Here is a 17,974-nt window from a genome sequence, read left to right as displayed (position 1 = left end):
AAAAGAGTATACAAATATAATATTTTTTAAGAATTAAAAAAAAATTAAAATGAGATTTGTATTTTTATTTTATAAATGTATAAATATAATATATAATATATAATATATATATATATATGCAAATTATTTATTTTGTGGAAAATTTATTAAATCAATAAAAAGGTGGTATTTTAAAAAAATTCACGTTTTTCTTTATTTTTAAAAAATAAATAATATTTCAATGAAATATAATATATAACGATAACGACATATTTTTATAAATAATATAACATTTTTTTAAAAAAAATTATAGTAACATTTATATATTAAACAAAATATTAATATATTTAAAAATTCAATTTTTGTTAAATTAAAAATAATAAATATTACTTTACATACTCTTATAATATTTAAAAAAAAAACTGTGTAAAATTTATTTTAGATTAAGTAACGAATGAAATTTTTTTAAAATAAATGGATAACTAGTTGTATTTTTTACGTATTGTGCAGTTTTTTATTTTCAATTTTATAATTTAATATTTTCAGATTTCAGATTTTAAAATTGTACAATGAAGTTTTACTAATGATGTAAAATTTTAAATGGTATATTAATTATAATTTTATTTTTATTAAATATTATTTAATTATATACCTAAAAAATTTTGGATAAATATTCTATAAATTTAATAATAATTTTACTCAATTTTTTTCATAAAATTGTAATGCTATAATATTATTATAATATAATTTTTTTTAAAAAATCATGTAATATTAAATAGTGTATTAATATTAAAAAATAACATTAAAAAAATAAAATATTTTGTTGATTTATGATATTTTTTCCTTCAATTTGTTTGTATTATTATTCTAAATTTAATTATTTATATTTCTTAATATCTACGCAGCAATCTTCATTGTTTCATGTGAAAAATGTGTTGCCTTATTTTAAATATAATATTCGTTTATTTGTATACAATCAATGAAATATAATAATTTTTTAAATAATATCTCTTGATAATTAAAATTTTGACATTTAATATTTTGTAGATCCGCATGAAGTGTAAGATTATGACACATGAGGTATGAAAATACTATTTTCTATGGGATTAGAATTAATACCTCATTTAATGATTAACAAACTAGAACATATTTTTACTCTCGTTGAATCAATAATAATCAAAATATATATATTTAAAATATTTTACATTTTAATATAGTGTAGAGAGTCGACGTGATTCTCTTAATAAGAATTATTGAATTCTTTTAACTCATCCCAAGTAATAGCTCAGATAATTAGGGATGGTAACAGATCGATTTTTTTTTTATTCTCAATCCGATCAAATCCTAATATAATGAATTCGCCTTCACTGCAATATAATTTTGATAAAAAAAATATAGTCACGTGCAGTCATTTTTTCATTTATACGGTCAATCATGTACAAAAAAATATTGCCACGTGCATCTTGATCAACCATGAAATTAGTACTCCAAAATATATGGTTTATACCTAATTACTTATACCAATTGTAATTCCAAAATATCCAAAAAAAATTACTAACTATATCAACGTATACCAAAAAGTTACAAAATATCCAAAAACTTTCTATATATATCCAGTTGTTATGTCATTCGTTTATGAATTTGCCATAGTTGCATCTCTAGTAGAAATAAGTTGACTCTCAATACTTGAAATCTGATTGGATTGATTTGGTACTTCAGTTGTTATGTTTGCTGCAACTGGTCATTATCATCTCTGCCAATGGCACTTAATAATGCTTCTGTTACAATAGTTTTTAAGAAACAACCATCCATGTAGATGATTGGTCTTGCTCCTGCTAAGTAACCTTTTGTAAGACTAGAAAAACCAATATATAAAGCTAAAAAAAAAAATAGTGATTGGTTGACATTTTTAACTTCTAAAGCAAACTTTCCTTCTTTATCAATTCTTTGTAATTTTGACACATAAGACCTTAATCTACCATAGTGCTTTTCAAGGGTCCTTCTATGCATCTACATGGCTTTCTTTTTTACCCTATAATACACTTGCTTGGTAATAGTTAGAGCATAATTATCGTTCAAGTCAATAATCATATTATTCACAAAATAATCTCCATACTTTCTGAATTTCTGTAAAAACTCTTAGCACCCCATTTAGATGTTGCTTGCCTGTTTCTCAAACTTCTTTGACACTTATGCTCCCTTTCATAAACAGTCACTCGAAAAGTTTTCTCATTTTGCTTCCTTCTATCGTATATCCTCCAAGGACAATTTTCCCTACACATTGCCTCTAATTTCTTTGGGTTATTTCTTGTCCCCCTAACATTGTAGCCATTCATTATAGCATATATTTTGACAACTTTTTTCACTTGTATTTTATTCTAAAAAATTATTCCAAGAGCAAATGAAACTTCCTTATGATCACACGCAGAGTTGTAAACTATATTTTCCCTCCTCCTCTTCCTTTGAGACTCTAACTCATATTCTTGACTACCGTTAGATGTAGATTATTCATAGTCATTGACATTACCTTTTGTATTATCATGCACACCCCTATCAATTGATTTATTATTTAATACTACTTTAATATACTCAGGATCATCATCATTACTCTCTTCATTCACTACACTTGTCTCACTTCCAGAAAAAGTAACATCTTCATTAGCCGGTGTGTATTACATGTCACTCTCATCATCACTATTATCTTCAGAATAATCAGATACATTTCCACTGCTTTGCCCTCCAACTCCAATAAGGGACCTGCCATTCAATAACATATTCTTAATATTGACTAATGCATATTGGACATACACCAAATACATGGACATTGCACAAACAATAACAAGGTTTAACTTAATATAAGCCGGGTAACCTTTTCTATTTTTTTTCAAATCCTAATTACCAAATAGAAATAATCTACTTGAATAATCAAATCATTAAAAAATATCATGCAATTCAAGGTTTTCAACCTAGCAATAAATATATAGTCATGATTGTGTTCTTACCTCACATAATTCGTATTTGGATCGATTTTTATTGGCTTTGAACTTCCACATTGAGTTTGTCGCTTGTGGCGAGATAGCGAATCATCCCTAGGTCAAACATTATTCTCTCCTCAATGAGAAAGTTGCACCAAATCAGAAACATAGCTTCTCTCTAACGGAGAGTAAGCTCCTTCAAAGGAAAGTAACTTAGAGAGAGTGGGAAAATAAGGCAACCAAATGAAACGACTGCATTTTTAAATTCTAGAAAATGTAGCCCTTTCACTTGAATGGAACCATGGTTTCAAGTGATGGGTCTCACAAGTTTTTAATAATTTTTTTGCTAACTATGCTGATCAATAAATTTAAATTCTAATTTCACCAGTAGGCCATAATCGTAACCAAACTTTTCAATTTGGCTAAAATTGAAATTAAAGGACGCCTAAAAATTGGGCTAAAAGTATAGTTTACCCTACTTTTATATACATTAATTGCAGATTATAAATTTATAAAATTATTAAGTTTTAACTTTAAACTTTATTTAACTAAATAAAAATTATAATATAAAAAAATTAAAAGGAAAATATTTTTTTATGATAATAAAAAAATAACACAGATTTGAATTTTTTTTAATATTTTGAACTAACATATTTTTATATATAAAATGCTTGTTTTAAAAATAAAATAAAATGAATTAACGAAGGAAAGCATTTATAAGAAAAGGAGGGGTTTTGAGTGCATTTAATATAAGCTTAGTTTTATATAAAAAAGTTTAAAATTATATTTTAAAACTAAACGCTTAAATTTTTATATTTTCGATCGATTTAAAAATCAGTCTTTTCATTTATTTGAAAGGTTAAGTTAAAAGGTTAGTGGGTGGTCAAATATTTAAAAAAATAAATTTATTTTTCTAAATATTTTTTATTCTATTCATTTAAGCTATTCAATTATTGTATTAAATATTTATATCAATATTTTGAATATTAATCAAATATATATATATTTTTAAGAGTAGATTAAACTATAATCCATGAATTTTACTATTTAGAACATATGTTATCGTGAAAAAATACTTTCTTAAAAGTATTATTTAGAAATTATTAAAAATTAATTTAAAATTATTTTTTAATATAATTTAGTGATGAACCACATCAAAATAATAAAACAATTTTTGCCAATTTGTTTTTTTTCAACAATATTTAAAATGATACTTTCTTTTGCTCTAAACTAAATTCCAAACACGCCTTAGCCTCTCAAAAATTAGACGGCCTTTTACACTATCAACGAATTTTGGAAATCTACTTTTTTTCTGAAACCGAAAGTTCAAAATGCTAACAGCCCAAGATTCATATAAATCCATGGAAACTCAAAGTCCAATATCGCAATTTTGGTCGAGAAACAAGTGCAGCCCAGCATGATTTCTGGGCCAGAACAAGTCCGAGTCTCAGCAAATCACCATGGTGATGGGTTTCACAAATTGGAAGGTGGGAGTGAGAGAAGGATATTCATTCCTACACGCATCTGTGTCTATCAAAGAATGAAGTCTACAACCGATATTTACCATGGCACCATCAATCTGACAACGATTTTGCCAAAAACTATTCAGCTCTGTTCATTTCATCTCCAATTTTTTAAAGGAGGAAAAAAACAAAACTGGAAAGATCCAATATGTGGGTATAAATACAGCGAAGCAAAGGATCTTAAGGGTCCTCTTTGAGTAGGGCTTGGTCTCTCGACACACTCCTATGCTCCTGCAATAAAAAGGGTAGAGACTCGAGAGGACATAGGAGCAGTCTTTGGTCCTTAAATCTCTACCCCCTTTTATCCGTTTCCTCTCTGCTTGCATCCACACCCAGTAAGTTTTTCTTTTTTTTTTATTTTTGTCTCTGTTTATGCATATGTGTTTTTGTTTACTGGGTGTTTGTTATTTTTTTTGGGTTTCGTTGATATTTTGACTTTGTACTTGATTTTATGTTTGCAATTATTAGAGTAATCTTTTCATCTGTGTGTGATGGGAGAGAGATTCCTACCTGGGAGTTACTTCCAGTACACTCCCTCTGGTGCCCATCAGGCTTCTCCTCATAGGTCCAGTTCTCTTCCTTCAGATCGTGAAAGGTCAGTTTTGAAGTCCTTAAATATTAAATACTCCATGATTATTTTTTTTAATTGTTTGATTACATTTAATAGTTTGTCTTTGATGGTTTTTTCGTTTGATTGGTTTATGTTTGATGTTTTATAACTTTGATTTGGTGACACTGTCATCATGGCATGAGATTTCATGGATTCAATTTTTTGTTGGCATCTTCCAATATGCTAGAAGGCTTGGATGTAGTCATCATCATGCCTTGGTTTTCTGCATTGCCAGTGTTGATTTCCATTTTACATGTGCTCATTTTCTTAAAATACATTAAATTAAAATGTTGAAATATGCATGTTATTAGTTTTCCAGGTCTATCCTTATGAGAAAGGAGGTTTATTGATATTGGGATATTGGTAGAAGGTGTTGGGCGACAGGAATTGTAGGACTACTCTAATATCTGGTCGATGAGATGCATGGCAAGTTGTTTTGGGTTTTGCTTTGTCTCCTTAGTATCACTCAGTGTGCAGGAGGTGTTTCCCCTGTCTATTCACTTCATGATTACTACAATAATGCATCTTACTGATAGAAAGGAAGAATTTGGGTGTGAAAAATTCTCTAGTTTGATAAATATTTCGTTGTAAAAATTCAAGATAAGTAAGCTCTACTTGTGCTTCTCTCAAGATGATGAACTTCAAAAGAAGAATCTTTTTGGCTCACAAGTAATTTGGAGACTCAGGAACTGTCTTGTAATTCTGAATTCTTTTATCTGTACTTGGTTGCATGCGTAATTTTACCTTGAGTATAACAGAAGCTTTGATGCCTGTCAATGGAAAAGATAATCATTACTATATCTTTGGCATTTGCCATAGATGCAGCTCCACTATCCAAAATTTTAATTTACGGAAAACAATCAAAGTTTGTTTTGGTGCGGTTATGCAGATTAATTTCTTTGTTATAGTTATCACATATGGTTTGAGTTTGACTAGCATAATCATGGCAGATACTTGGCTGAATTATTGGCAGAGAAGCAAAAGCTAGTTCCCTTTATACAAGTTCTACCACAATGTAGTAGGCTTCTTAATCAAGGTAATCAGATTATAACCTATATTTTGCTCTGTGATGTTGTTTATTAGCATGGGCCAATGTTGGTAGCATCACAAGTTTGCTCTCTGTTCTCGGATTAATGCTATTATGGTAGGTGATTTTTGTGCACGTGCATGATACTTATATGCATATTGTGCACACTATTCCCATAATTCTGAATGGTACAAGGGGTTTGGTTCACATTTAGGCATTACTGTTTGTTTTGATGCTTGTACCAAAAATACATGCTCTTAGGTGAGGAGTCTTCCTTTTCTTTTGTCTGTCCTTGTATGGTTGGAATTATAAGAATAACTTAAATGTATAACATGAAAATTGAAAGAAGCTATTGTATTCTCTATCACTGATCACTTACTTCCATATAATAGTCAAACTATGTTAGGAATATAAATGTTGCAATACCTTGCTGGATATTAACTATTAGCCATTCTTAACTGTTTTATGCTACATTTTACTGTAATATCAATGCAGAAATCAGACGAGCCTCGGCTTTCAGTCAAGGTTTTGTAGATCGTGAAAGATATGAACATGAGAGTCTGTACAGGTCATTAGGTCAACAGCCCAATGGAAGATCGATGGATTTGGAAGCATGGTCTGGGATTCAAACAGAGGTTGAACAAGTTATAGTTTCATTCATGGTTTGGTTGTTATTGTGCTCTATATGATTGCATCTTTAGTTTCATTTGATAGTCTTACTATACAATGGCATTCCTTTTCATCTATTGTTGTTGAGTGCTATATATATCAGTAGGTGCTGGCCTAATTTCAAATATGCCTCATCTTTGATATTTTCAAATCTGAACTTATGAAATTTTCCATTTGAATTGATATATTCTGTCTCACACCAATTTTGATTTATTCTCTTTGTTAGTTGTGCTTATTTAGCAGAATAATGTGTTCAATTTCTGGTTTGTTCATTTCAATCAGTATTACAACCACCTTGTACTTGTTCAAGTGATTTGTAGTGAGAAGGAAAGTCTTTTTGAAAGCAAAGGTCTTGGGTTCAAATTCCTTTCCAAAAAAGTGGGTCTTTTTCTAACCTGGGTATACTTGCAATATGAGAATAAAGTAACAAGAAGTTTATTTGGCTAGGTTACCTATTAAATTTTTTCAATTTGCTGACTACTGTGTTTTATTGTTTCTAGTTATTCTTTCTAACACACACGCACTGACACATATTTGTTGGAGCCAAACAAAATTTTAAACACTAGGGTTCTGGTTCTTGGAAGCGCTATTTTAAATAACAACTATTTTAAAGCATGTAAGTGGTTAACTAGCCTTCTTCGTCTCTGTCTGTTAATATCCAGCTGAGAGGTTGAAGTTGGCTTGAGTATTGCCAATTTGCCTGCATTAGTCAGCTTGCAGGTGGTAAGACCCAATTGGTGATTGTCCAAGGATGTCTCCCATGGAATATCACTTCATTTATATTGTTGTGGTTTATTTGGAAAGGAAATAAAGAGAAGTTTTATTCAAGGATGGATGTAGTTTGAAGATCACATATTTGGGTTGTTTGGGGGTTGGGATGGTGAGGATCAGGGTATTGGCTTCTTGAGCTAATTTGTTGTGCATTTATAGGATCATGTTCTCTCTTACATTTTTTTTATCATGTGCATAATCTCTTAACAAACAACTCTCCTATTTTCTGCCACTCGAAACTGAAAAGATAATGGTATTTCTGTTCAATATCTCACTTTAAAACCGAGAAAGTTTGTTTATAATGTTGAACAAAATATTTGGAATTTCAATTGACATTGCATTTGTCTTTCTAGGAAAATGGGCATCTTCAAAGAATGGCCTCATTTCAGGCTGCTTCAATGGGCTGGCCTGGTGTCCCTGGAGTCCAAAGTACACCTGTCATAAAGAGAGTGGTCAGACTTGATGTTCCTGTTGACAAATATCCAAATGTAAGTCAAGTGGTATCTGTTAAATTTGCAGTTGATAATCTTTAACCATGTCTAACTCAAAAAGTTGGCAGTATAATTTTGTCGGCCGTATACTGGGACCGCGTGGAAATTCCTTGAAAAGAGTTGAAGCCATGACTGAATGCAGGGTTTATATAAGAGGCAAGGGGTCTGTCAAGGATTCTGTAAAGGTATCATTAATTATGGTGTAGTTATAGTTTGCTAATGGAGTCTACTGTGAGACTATGAATTGCTCATTAAAGTGGCTAGCGAATCAAGTTGAACATAGATCTTTTGTTATCATGAGGTTTGTCATTTAAAACTGCTGCTTGCCCATGTACAGTTTTATTGTTATATTGCATCCGATCAAATGTATAGAAGTGCATTTTTCATTAGTAATTGCATAATACTTGTATTCTTTTCCACTTCCCTTTTCCTCCTCCATTTTCCTAAGGTAAGACATTAAATTATAGGTGTTGCCACGAGTAGCTCTTTCCCAACTTTCTAAAGTGACATGCATCTTCCTTAACATATCTATATTTAAACTTCCAGTCTCATCTGTAGGCAGTTTGGGTCACTATATTAACATCAGCAATTGTTTTTATTGAAGTTATGTCATTACAGAATTTCCTAGGATGGACTTTTAGTTGGACAATGTTGTTGCTCATGGATGGTTAGAAAGATTATGTTACACATGAAACAAGTTATGAGAGAGAAAATTTGTCTTATCTAGCCTTCACATGCTTTTTTTACTGTTCTCATCATTGCAGAATACATGAGAATACCTGTCCTGTTTCGTCTTCCTATATGTAAATAACTAAATATATAGATTAGCGAAGATACCAAGTTGGGTTGGATTAATTCCTGTTAGCAGAGGTTTTATTTTCCTCTCGATTTAGATATTTAAGTGGTCATTCTGTTCTTCTTCTCATTAGTTACATCTGTTCTCGGCATTCTCACTGGTTTGAATTTCCTTTGTTGTGGCGTTGTCATGATGGCTCCTTGGTTCAGATATCAATGGCTTTTCAGTGGGTGTTTGATTATGTGTTCAGTGAACAATGCCATTTAAGGACAATTAGGCAAAAGAGGTTTTTTAATCTCATTTTCGTTGCATGAAAATTTAAATTGGAAGAGCATGAATTTGATTGTTATTTTCTGGTGGGGATAGGGAAAAAACTGTTACAATTTTACTTCCCATTCCTGCAAGTTTTTATGGATCTGACTTGACTTCATGGTTTTCTCGAGGTTATTATCTCTTTTCTTTTTTCTTTTTTCCCTTACTCCTTACTGGAGGTTAAGTTTGATACAGATGAATAATTACTGTTGGACTTTTACTATTATGTGAAAATATTTTTTGCCCAAGTTGAGAAGAGGAGAGACGCAGAGAGAAATGGTGGTGGCGTTTAAGAGATGCCTTCCACATCAAATGATAGGCTTCAATAAAGATGTGAACTGCATAATTTAGCAATTGAACTTGTTTGTATGCTGAACAAAGTTGGAGTATCAATTTGAGCAGAGTAACATTACAAGGCTTGGTTGAATGTTTCAATAAATATTGTAGAATTATTTGGCCTCTTCTTGCTTGTTAAAAATCTTCTATTTATTTAAAGATGTTGCTATGGTTGAGATGGCTCTATCTGAAATCTTAATCTCTGCTAATAAGTTCTCCAAGTCTCATTATTAGCCCCCCACCTTGTTTTTCCTCTTCAGGAGGAGAAGCTAAAAGATAAACCTGGATATGAACACCTGAATGAACCACTGCATGTGTTGGTGGAGGCTGAATTTCCAGAGGATATAATAAACTCGCGCTTGGATCATGCTATAGCAATACTCGAAACTCTCATGAAGCCTGTGGTATGGAAACAGACATAAACTTTTCTATTGATTTTTCTTTCAGTTTCTGCTTCTTGCACGCTTTCTTCACTTGTAATAAGTACACTGCTCTGCTCTCTCTTTGAAGGATGAATCGTCGGATCACTATAAAAAGCAGCAACTAAGGGAATTAGCCATGCTTAACGGTACCCTAAGGGAGGAAAGCCCAAGTATGAGTCCGAGCATGAGTCCTAGCATGTCACCCTTTAACACTACAGGAATGAAACGTGCCAAGACAGGAAGATAACCTTACATTAGGTTGATGGATGATTTGTTAATTGCTGCATCACAGCAACTGATTGATACAAGTTCTTGGTAGCTTCTTTATGCATTTCTGTTTCTCACCACCTTGGGAGCTCTGACTATTCAGGAAAGGCTACTTGCTCGGACTCTGGATTAGGTTTTGTTTGCTTCACTAGATTTGTTCAATATGGTATTGCATTTATCTATAGTATTTAATTCTTTGTTTCTTGTATTATTATTCCTTTGAAACATGAAATTAGTTATTTCATTGGTTAAATCAGCTAATGTCTTGTAATCTCTTAATCTTTTCAAATCCTCTTGACTTCTAAATGTATTAGAGGATTCTTGGCATTGATAATTCTGTTATGTGATAAACGTCTCTCTATAATTCCAACTTGCTGAACTCATGATTGTGTTGCTGTTATATTCTGAAATATTTCTACATTTATTGTTCTCTTGAACCAGTAGATTGCAGCTGGTTTCTTTTATTATTGTTGTTGTTATTATTACAGGCCCAGAGGGGAGTCGAATCTTGCTTTCAGGCAATGCCCGGGTCTGAAGCATCCACTATAGTTGTGTTTTTTTTTTTTTTTTTTTTTTTCTTTAACGATTTTTGGGGCTTTTTACCTTTCCAATTTAAAAAAAAAAAAAAAAATTTCTCAAACCCTGATTCGGAAAAATTATTTTTCCGGATAAGGTGAAAATTTACTCTATTGCACACTTTAAAAGTGCGGTAGACCTTATTGCATTCTAATTTTTCCGAATCAAGGTGAAAATTTACTCTATCGCACACTTTAAAAGTGCGGTAGGCCTTATCACACTCTTAGAGTGCGGTAAGAAGAAATAATTTCATTACCGCACTTCTAAAATGCGGTAATATATGCCCACAATTTGAAATGCAGAACTATTTCGCATTTTAAAATTTAATTTTTATTTAATTAATTATTATATTATATTTTATTAATTTAATTTATTTAATTATATATTAAATTTATATAAATATAATTATAAAAATTATATTAATATTAATATTAATTATTTTAAATTATTTATAATATAATATAATATTTTTTATTAATTATATAATTTAATTAATTATAAATTAAATTTATATAAATGTAATTATAAAATTATATTAATATTATTATAAATATTAATTATTTTAATTTATTTATAATATAACATTATATTTTTCATATTTATTATTTTATTTTATTATTTCTATTATTATAGAATTTTTAAAAAATTATATAACTAACAACACCTAAAAAATTTTTTTGACCTTTTACTATTTTAAAATTAAAAAAAAAAAATTAAAAGCTATTACTGTTTCAAAAATTAAATATTTATAAATTAATTGTAATAAATATTATATTATTTTATAAATAATTTAAAATAATTAATATTAATATAATTTTTATAATTATATTTATATAAAATTAATATATAATTAAATTAATAAAATATAATATGATAATTAATTAAATAAAAATTAAATTTTAGAATGCAGAATAATAAATATAAAAAATATAATATTATATTATAAATAAATTAAAATAATTAATATTTATAATAATATTAATATAATTTTATAACTATATTTATATAAATTTAATATATAATTAATAAAATAAATATAATATTATATTATAAATAATTTAAAATAATTAATATTAATATTAATATTAATATAATTTTTATAATTATATTTATATAAATTTAATATATAATTAATTTAATAAAATATAATAATTAATTAAATAAAAATTAAATTTTGAAATGAAAAATTTCGCATTTCAATTATTCAAATACATTAGTGCAGTAATGTAATTTTTCAAAAAAAAATTTTTTATTACCGTACTTTAAAAGTGCGGTACAATCCCCTTTTATCCTGATTTGAAAAATTAATTTTTCTGAACTAGAGTTTGAGATTTTTTTTTTTTTTTTCAATTTGAAAAGATAAAAAGCCCTAATTTTTGAGCTCGAAAGCTCCGAGTCCTTGAGACAACTCCTGTTGCTGAACGGTGCTCGGAGGGGAACAATTTTTGAGCTCGAAAGCTCCGAGTCTTAGAAATAACTAGGGATGTAAACGGGTAGGGTACCCGCAAAATTGAGAGTACCCAAATCCGAACCCGATTATATATCCAATTCCCGAACCCGTCCCAAATCCGTTTAGTATTTTAATTCTAAAACCCGTATCCGTTCCATATCCGTTTAACAATACCCGAAGGATACCCGAACCCGATTTTTTTAATTCAATTTAATGATAAAAACTATCAAATAATCTATCAAAAATTGTAAATCAAAGATTGTGCAGAATACATCCCAGCAAACCCAGCAAAAATTGTAAATCAAGGATTGTGCAGAATACAACCCAGCAAACCCAGCAAAAATTGTAAATCAAAGATTTTGCAGAATACAACCCAGCAAACCCAGCAAAAATTGTAAATCAAAGATTTTGCAGAATACATCCCAGCAAACCCAGCAAAAATTGTAAATCAAAGATTGTGCAGAATACAACCCAGCAAACCCAGCAGTCAGTGAAGTGGGGGAGAGAATATGTCACCGACTGGGGAGAGAGAAGCAGATGTCGCCGATGCCGACCGAGGAGAGGGAAGAGTTGTCTCCGACTGGAAAGTGGGAGATGTCGCCGCTCGAGAGAGAAGGAGAAATCACTGACCGGGGAGAGAGAAGATTTATCGTCGACTGGGGAGAGAAAGGAGACGTCGCCGGACTGCCGGCACTCGTCAGTGAAGGAAGTGGGAGATGTCACCGACTGGAGAGAGGAGGAGACATCGCTGACTGGGGAGAGAGAAGATTTATCGTCTCTAGGGAGAGAAAGGAGACGTCGCCGGTGCCGATTAGGCCGCCGGCAGTCGTCAGTGAAGGGGAGAGAGGCTGGGAATTATGGGAAGGTACGCGAGGGAGAGAGGCGGCGACGAAGAGAGGGAAGCACGAGTAAAATGTTAAAAATGAATAGGGATTAGGGTTAGCTATGTTTATATAGTGAATCGGGTTCGGGTAACGGGTATCCGATCACTTAATCCCGAACCCTACCCGAATCCGAAACGGGTATAATTTTTCAAACCCGAATCCGCCCAAATCCGTTTTAGAAAAACCCAAATCCGTTCTAATAGGATTTGGGCGGATCGGGTACCCGTAAAAACCCGCCCGCCTGACATCCCTAGAAATAACGCATCTCTATAGACCAGCTGCGGCTTAATTCTAGTCTATCACTTACCGTTTAAAACGGTTTTGATTTGATTCTAATTACGATTTAATACAGGTTTGAAATTTTTAAAAAATTATAACAATATTAATAGTTTATATATATTAGAATATATGAATTTTTATAATTTAAATGTATAATATATCATTTATTTATAAATATTAAAAATATAAAAGAAAATCGATCGATATGAGTTTTCTAAAAGAAAAAAAAAATCAAGATTTTAGATTGTTGGTTCCAATCTTGATTCAAGTCGGGACCGAAATCGTATTCCTAGTATATAATTTCATCGATTTAGTATCGAATTTAACCAATCCGATCTCAGCTTGATTTATAATTCAAACCAAATCGGATTGTTGATTTTAGATGTACTGGGCCATGTTCTAGTCTTCGGTCTAATTTGAAATTTAAAATAAGTTATAATTGGGCATATTTTTATAATAGTTAAAATCGATTTTAAACCGAAATAAAATTGATCAGATTCAATTTAAATCGGAAGAATTTTATTTTATTTTTCAAATAATAATTAAATTTAATCGAAAGCTGCATTGATCACAATTAAAATTGGAAGTAGAATAAAATTTTTCAGTCCGTCCGACCCTAATTAATCCTAAATTTCTAATCAAGCCGAATCAAAATCGGCCCAAACGAACCTTCTGGCATGTCTGTTGTAGGGTCTCTTCTATTATTGATAATTATTTTTCCCATATCATCCCTTATCCTGAAGAATAATAGAATATGCTTTGATTTCAAAGCAGAACCAGATTTGTGACCACAGAATAATCTTCATCCTTTTTTTTCTAAATGTTCTTTTTCCCTAAGAATATGCTTCGATGAAGCTTCATCCTCTTTATATATACACACACACATATTTTTATATAAAAAAAATTTACTATTTATAAAAAACTTGTAATTAATTAATTTTAAAAATATATTAAAACGTTTATATGATCACTTTATTAATTTTAAACAGCGAACTGGTAGGGCTTCGCCAGCTCAAATTGTTCCTAATAATCAAATAGCTACAAATCCACAGTAAACTATCCATAATAACTTGGGATTCAATGCTCTTACAGGCCTATTCTAATTCCACAATACCCCTGGTATAAGTTCAAAGATATCAGTAAAACTTCCAAGTAATACCATACAGCCATATACATTGTGCCAAAGATGGGGCCTTGATACCCAAGAGGCATTAATACAGTTCAATGGAGAATCCACACTTTCATATAAACTTCAAACTCAATTTGAACATGAAAAAGGAAAAAAATTAAAAAAGGGTAATTCAGGGAACAGTGTAGATCACAGTAACTCAGCAAAATAAATGCAGCCATGCTACGAGGAAATGAGAAAACACCTTCTCTAAACAAGGAAAAGATGAAGAGTGTGCCGACGAACTCACACTACAGTGGAAAATATTGCGTCAAATATAGCAGATACCAAAATCTTGAACTGAACCTGATCTGACCTCCAGAACCCAGAGTGTGAGTTGAATCACTTGTCCTTTCCGCCTGCTATTCAAGAATCGTCAGTTGAAACTCTTGACTCTTATACAACTTCAATGTCTATTGGAATGAATAGTTTTTTTACAATCTGGAACTGAGACCCTTCACACATCTTATGTCCTCTTCTGTAAATACTCTAAAGGATTCATATTCATTACAAGTTCTAATTTGGATAATTGATTACAGCACTGTGACTGAAAAACAGCTAACTTCTAACCAGGACATCCCGACATACCATATCATGGCACTCAGGGTAAGAAGTTTTCCTAGAAATATTTCCATTTCAGCCTGCACATCAAAGACAAAATTGGAAACTATCAGCAACCAAAGTGAAATACCATCAATAAAAAAAATGTTAGAAAACTCTCTCTAGAATGGAATGCCAAAAAAGTTCTAAATGTAGGATAACGAGGAAAGGAGTAATGACTTGTAAATTTGAACGACATATAATAGAATAGCTTGTATTTAGCAGAAGCATCTGAATTACATGTGATACATTGATGCTTACAGATTTGAATGCAAAAAATAGAATAGCTGTGTTCAGCAGAAGCTTCTAAATCACATAGATCATTGATAAGAACAAAATTCTCATCCGTCTCCTTATCCTTTCTTCCATGTTAGGCCATGGGAATGGAGCAAAACGATAGATACTTATACAAAATATGCAAAAATAATTATGCTGACCTTGCAGGGACATTAGTGGCTGAATATACACTCAGTATTTACTGTAAGTACAGAAAAGACTGTTCTCGGTGAGAAAGATTGTTCACAATACCATTTACCAATTCTTTAATAAAAGAGACAAAGCAAAAAAGAAGAAAATCTTAACAAATACAAGCAGATATTTGTATTAGAACAGCGAGCAACTACAAGGGAGAGGAGACAAAACCCAGAAGCCATCACGCTTCCACATCAAACGACAATGGATAAAAGAGTCAGAGGCTGGGTGTTGTAGAAGAAAAATGATGATTGATAAATCCAGGTGCTCAGGTCTAACAGGAAGTCAGATAGACATGGAGCAAATACAAGGATGAGACACACTGGACATTCATATGTATTTAGCAATCCCTAATAATATAATTAAGCATTCAGCTTCTTTTTCTCAGTTGCTAGCAACATTCATACATGCAGCTAGCAACCTCTAAACTAATACACACTTTCCTTCTATTTGCTTATTCTTTCATTATGCTTATCCGCGTTCACTAATTAATGGGAAAAAAAAAAGAGAGGAAAAGATAGAAAACTATGTATAATAACTAGTGAAACAATTTGAAGACCATCTGACCATTTGGTACACATGGACTGCAACTTTGATTGAGCAGTAGACTAGGGCAGGTCTTCACTAAGCCCAAAAGTGTCATCTCCTTCCAATTTAATTCATCAGTTTAAGCATCAACCCTTAACCAAACTTCGTGTAAAGCAAATTAACAAAGAAACAATAAAATGTCACCATCTGGGACTAGAGACATACAATTAATAGACGCACCTCAAACTACAATGGATGTGATTTTAACATTCCAAGCATCAATCCCGCAGTCCCAGTTCAACCTCAAGCTCATCATCCTCTTCAAACAACTTGAGAAGACGAGCATACTGTTCTTCTCTTTTCTTCTTTTGCCAAAATTTGAAAAGGAAAAATGAAAACAGCCCTACTGCCATAAATATAAGAAGAAGTATGATGACAATCTTTCTCCCAGAATTGCTACCAGAAGAAGTATGAGCATTGGCTTTTGAGCCATTTTTGGAACTAGATGGATCATCAGAAGTACCTAAAAAGAGGAAATTTGGGACCAAATAAGTTATAAGAGATACCTGGAAAGGGAGAGATCTGATTCTGAAGCACTCAAAATACAGAGATAAGCGAGTACTTGCATTCTTAAAGATTTTAATGATAGCAGCAAATTAAGCATTGTTCCTTTTGAAGTATACTGCAGTAAAGTTACAAATTAGGGGGAAAAATCTTTACCTGTCACCAGCTTAACAAAGTCCCAGCCAGAAATCAAATATTATTTCAAATGTTATTACTAGGCTAATAAATCCTTCTCACCAGTCTGTATAAAGTTAATGGATTTATCACAAGGATTCAGGATCAAACTAGTGATTTAATCAAAGCATATCTCACGAAGTGTTGTCATGGTCCTAAAGCAAACCCATTTGAATGATGTCACTACAACACCCATACCAAATACAACTATGCCATTTCTGTTAACACATAAATATAAACTTTTGAATTCAGAAAATTGGATAGTTTCTGATTTGCTAAAAACTTATGAGCCCAACTTTTCCTTTCCATTCCCCAATCCAATCTAAGAAACCGTCCAAAAAAATCTTTGTTTTAATTTCATCTAATCAAATTTCTAAAGGGGGTATGGCAAAATTAACCAAATTACAGATTTACTTTGAAATATAAGAAAATGCATAAAATTAATGAATGACAACAGAATGAACATATCTAAACAAATTGGAAAAAAAGAAAAAAGGGATCTAAAAGACGAACCTGAAATGAATTGCAGAGAAATTGAAGCAAAAAACAATATCAAGGAACACAAACTCATTTCTCTGGTTCTTAAGATTGGACTCATTCCTCCTTCCCTCTGTTTCCCAGAGATTTTGTCTTCAATAAATTATCCTCGGCGAAGGTGGAGAGATCGCTGTCTCCTGAAAGCTGCAACTTTAAGCTACCTATTTTTCAAAAGATAAAATTTACTATATGCGTTGTTTTTGTGCCGTTGCGCCCAATGTTTCTATTATTTTCAACTTGTCCTCTCTGCACTGTATTTCATTTCATTTCATTGCATTTTATTTATTTATTAAAAATTGTGCTTTCTATTTTTAAATAAATTATATTTTAATTTTTAAATTTTAATATAATTAAAATATTTAAATTTATTAAATATTTTAATATAAAATTATATTATATAGAGAGAGTCATATATATTTATATTAAGAAAGCATGCACTACTTTGCAAAAACATGCAAAAAAAAAAAAGTCATTATTCATAAAATTAATCTAAACAATAATAAGTATTTTTTCAATTAAAATATTATTTTAAGTTTATTTAGAAATTGATATTTAAAACGTAACT

At 30.9% G+C, this 17,974-nt stretch overlaps 2 protein-coding genes across 3 annotated transcripts; one reads left to right on the top strand and one right to left on the bottom strand.

Moving 5' to 3' along the window:
* The first annotated feature begins 4,643 nt into the window (after positions 1-4,643).
* Positions 4,644-10,559, top strand: LOC110624937 (KH domain-containing protein At1g09660/At1g09670). The gene is made up of 8 exons (XM_021770413.2): positions 4,644-4,812; positions 4,946-5,072; positions 6,038-6,123; positions 6,610-6,749; positions 7,908-8,042; positions 8,114-8,230; positions 9,750-9,893; positions 10,000-10,559. Exons 2-8 carry the CDS (start codon positions 4,969-4,971, stop codon positions 10,156-10,158), a joined length of 885 nt encoding a protein of 294 aa, XP_021626105.1. The 5' UTR covers positions 4,644-4,812; positions 4,946-4,968; the 3' UTR covers positions 10,159-10,559.
* A 3,865-nt stretch (positions 10,560-14,424) lies between these two features.
* On the bottom strand, positions 14,425-17,656 carry LOC110624129. 2 transcript variants are annotated; one of them, XR_002489391.2, is made up of 3 exons: positions 17,386-17,656; positions 16,360-16,657; positions 14,425-15,176 (listed from the first exon to the last, which is right to left on the bottom strand). XR_002489391.2 is itself a non-coding variant. In XM_021769234.2 (3 exons), the coding sequence occupies exons 1-2, from the start codon at positions 17,468-17,470 to the stop codon at positions 16,413-16,415; spliced, it is 330 nt and encodes a 109-aa protein (XP_021624926.1). In that variant the 5' UTR covers positions 17,471-17,650; the 3' UTR covers positions 14,490-15,176; positions 16,375-16,412. The 2 variants fall into 2 exon arrangements, 1 of the variants encoding a protein (XP_021624926.1); XM_021769234.2 differs by having other exon boundaries at positions 14,490-15,176; positions 16,375-16,657; positions 17,386-17,650.
* Positions 17,657-17,974: the final 318 nt, after the last annotated feature.

This window comes from Manihot esculenta, chromosome 10 (genome assembly GCF_001659605.2).
Source record: "Manihot esculenta cultivar AM560-2 chromosome 10, M.esculenta_v8, whole genome shotgun sequence".
NCBI lineage: Eukaryota > Viridiplantae > Streptophyta > Magnoliopsida > Malpighiales > Euphorbiaceae > Manihot > Manihot esculenta.
This window is presented reverse-complemented; position numbering and strand designations above follow the sequence as displayed.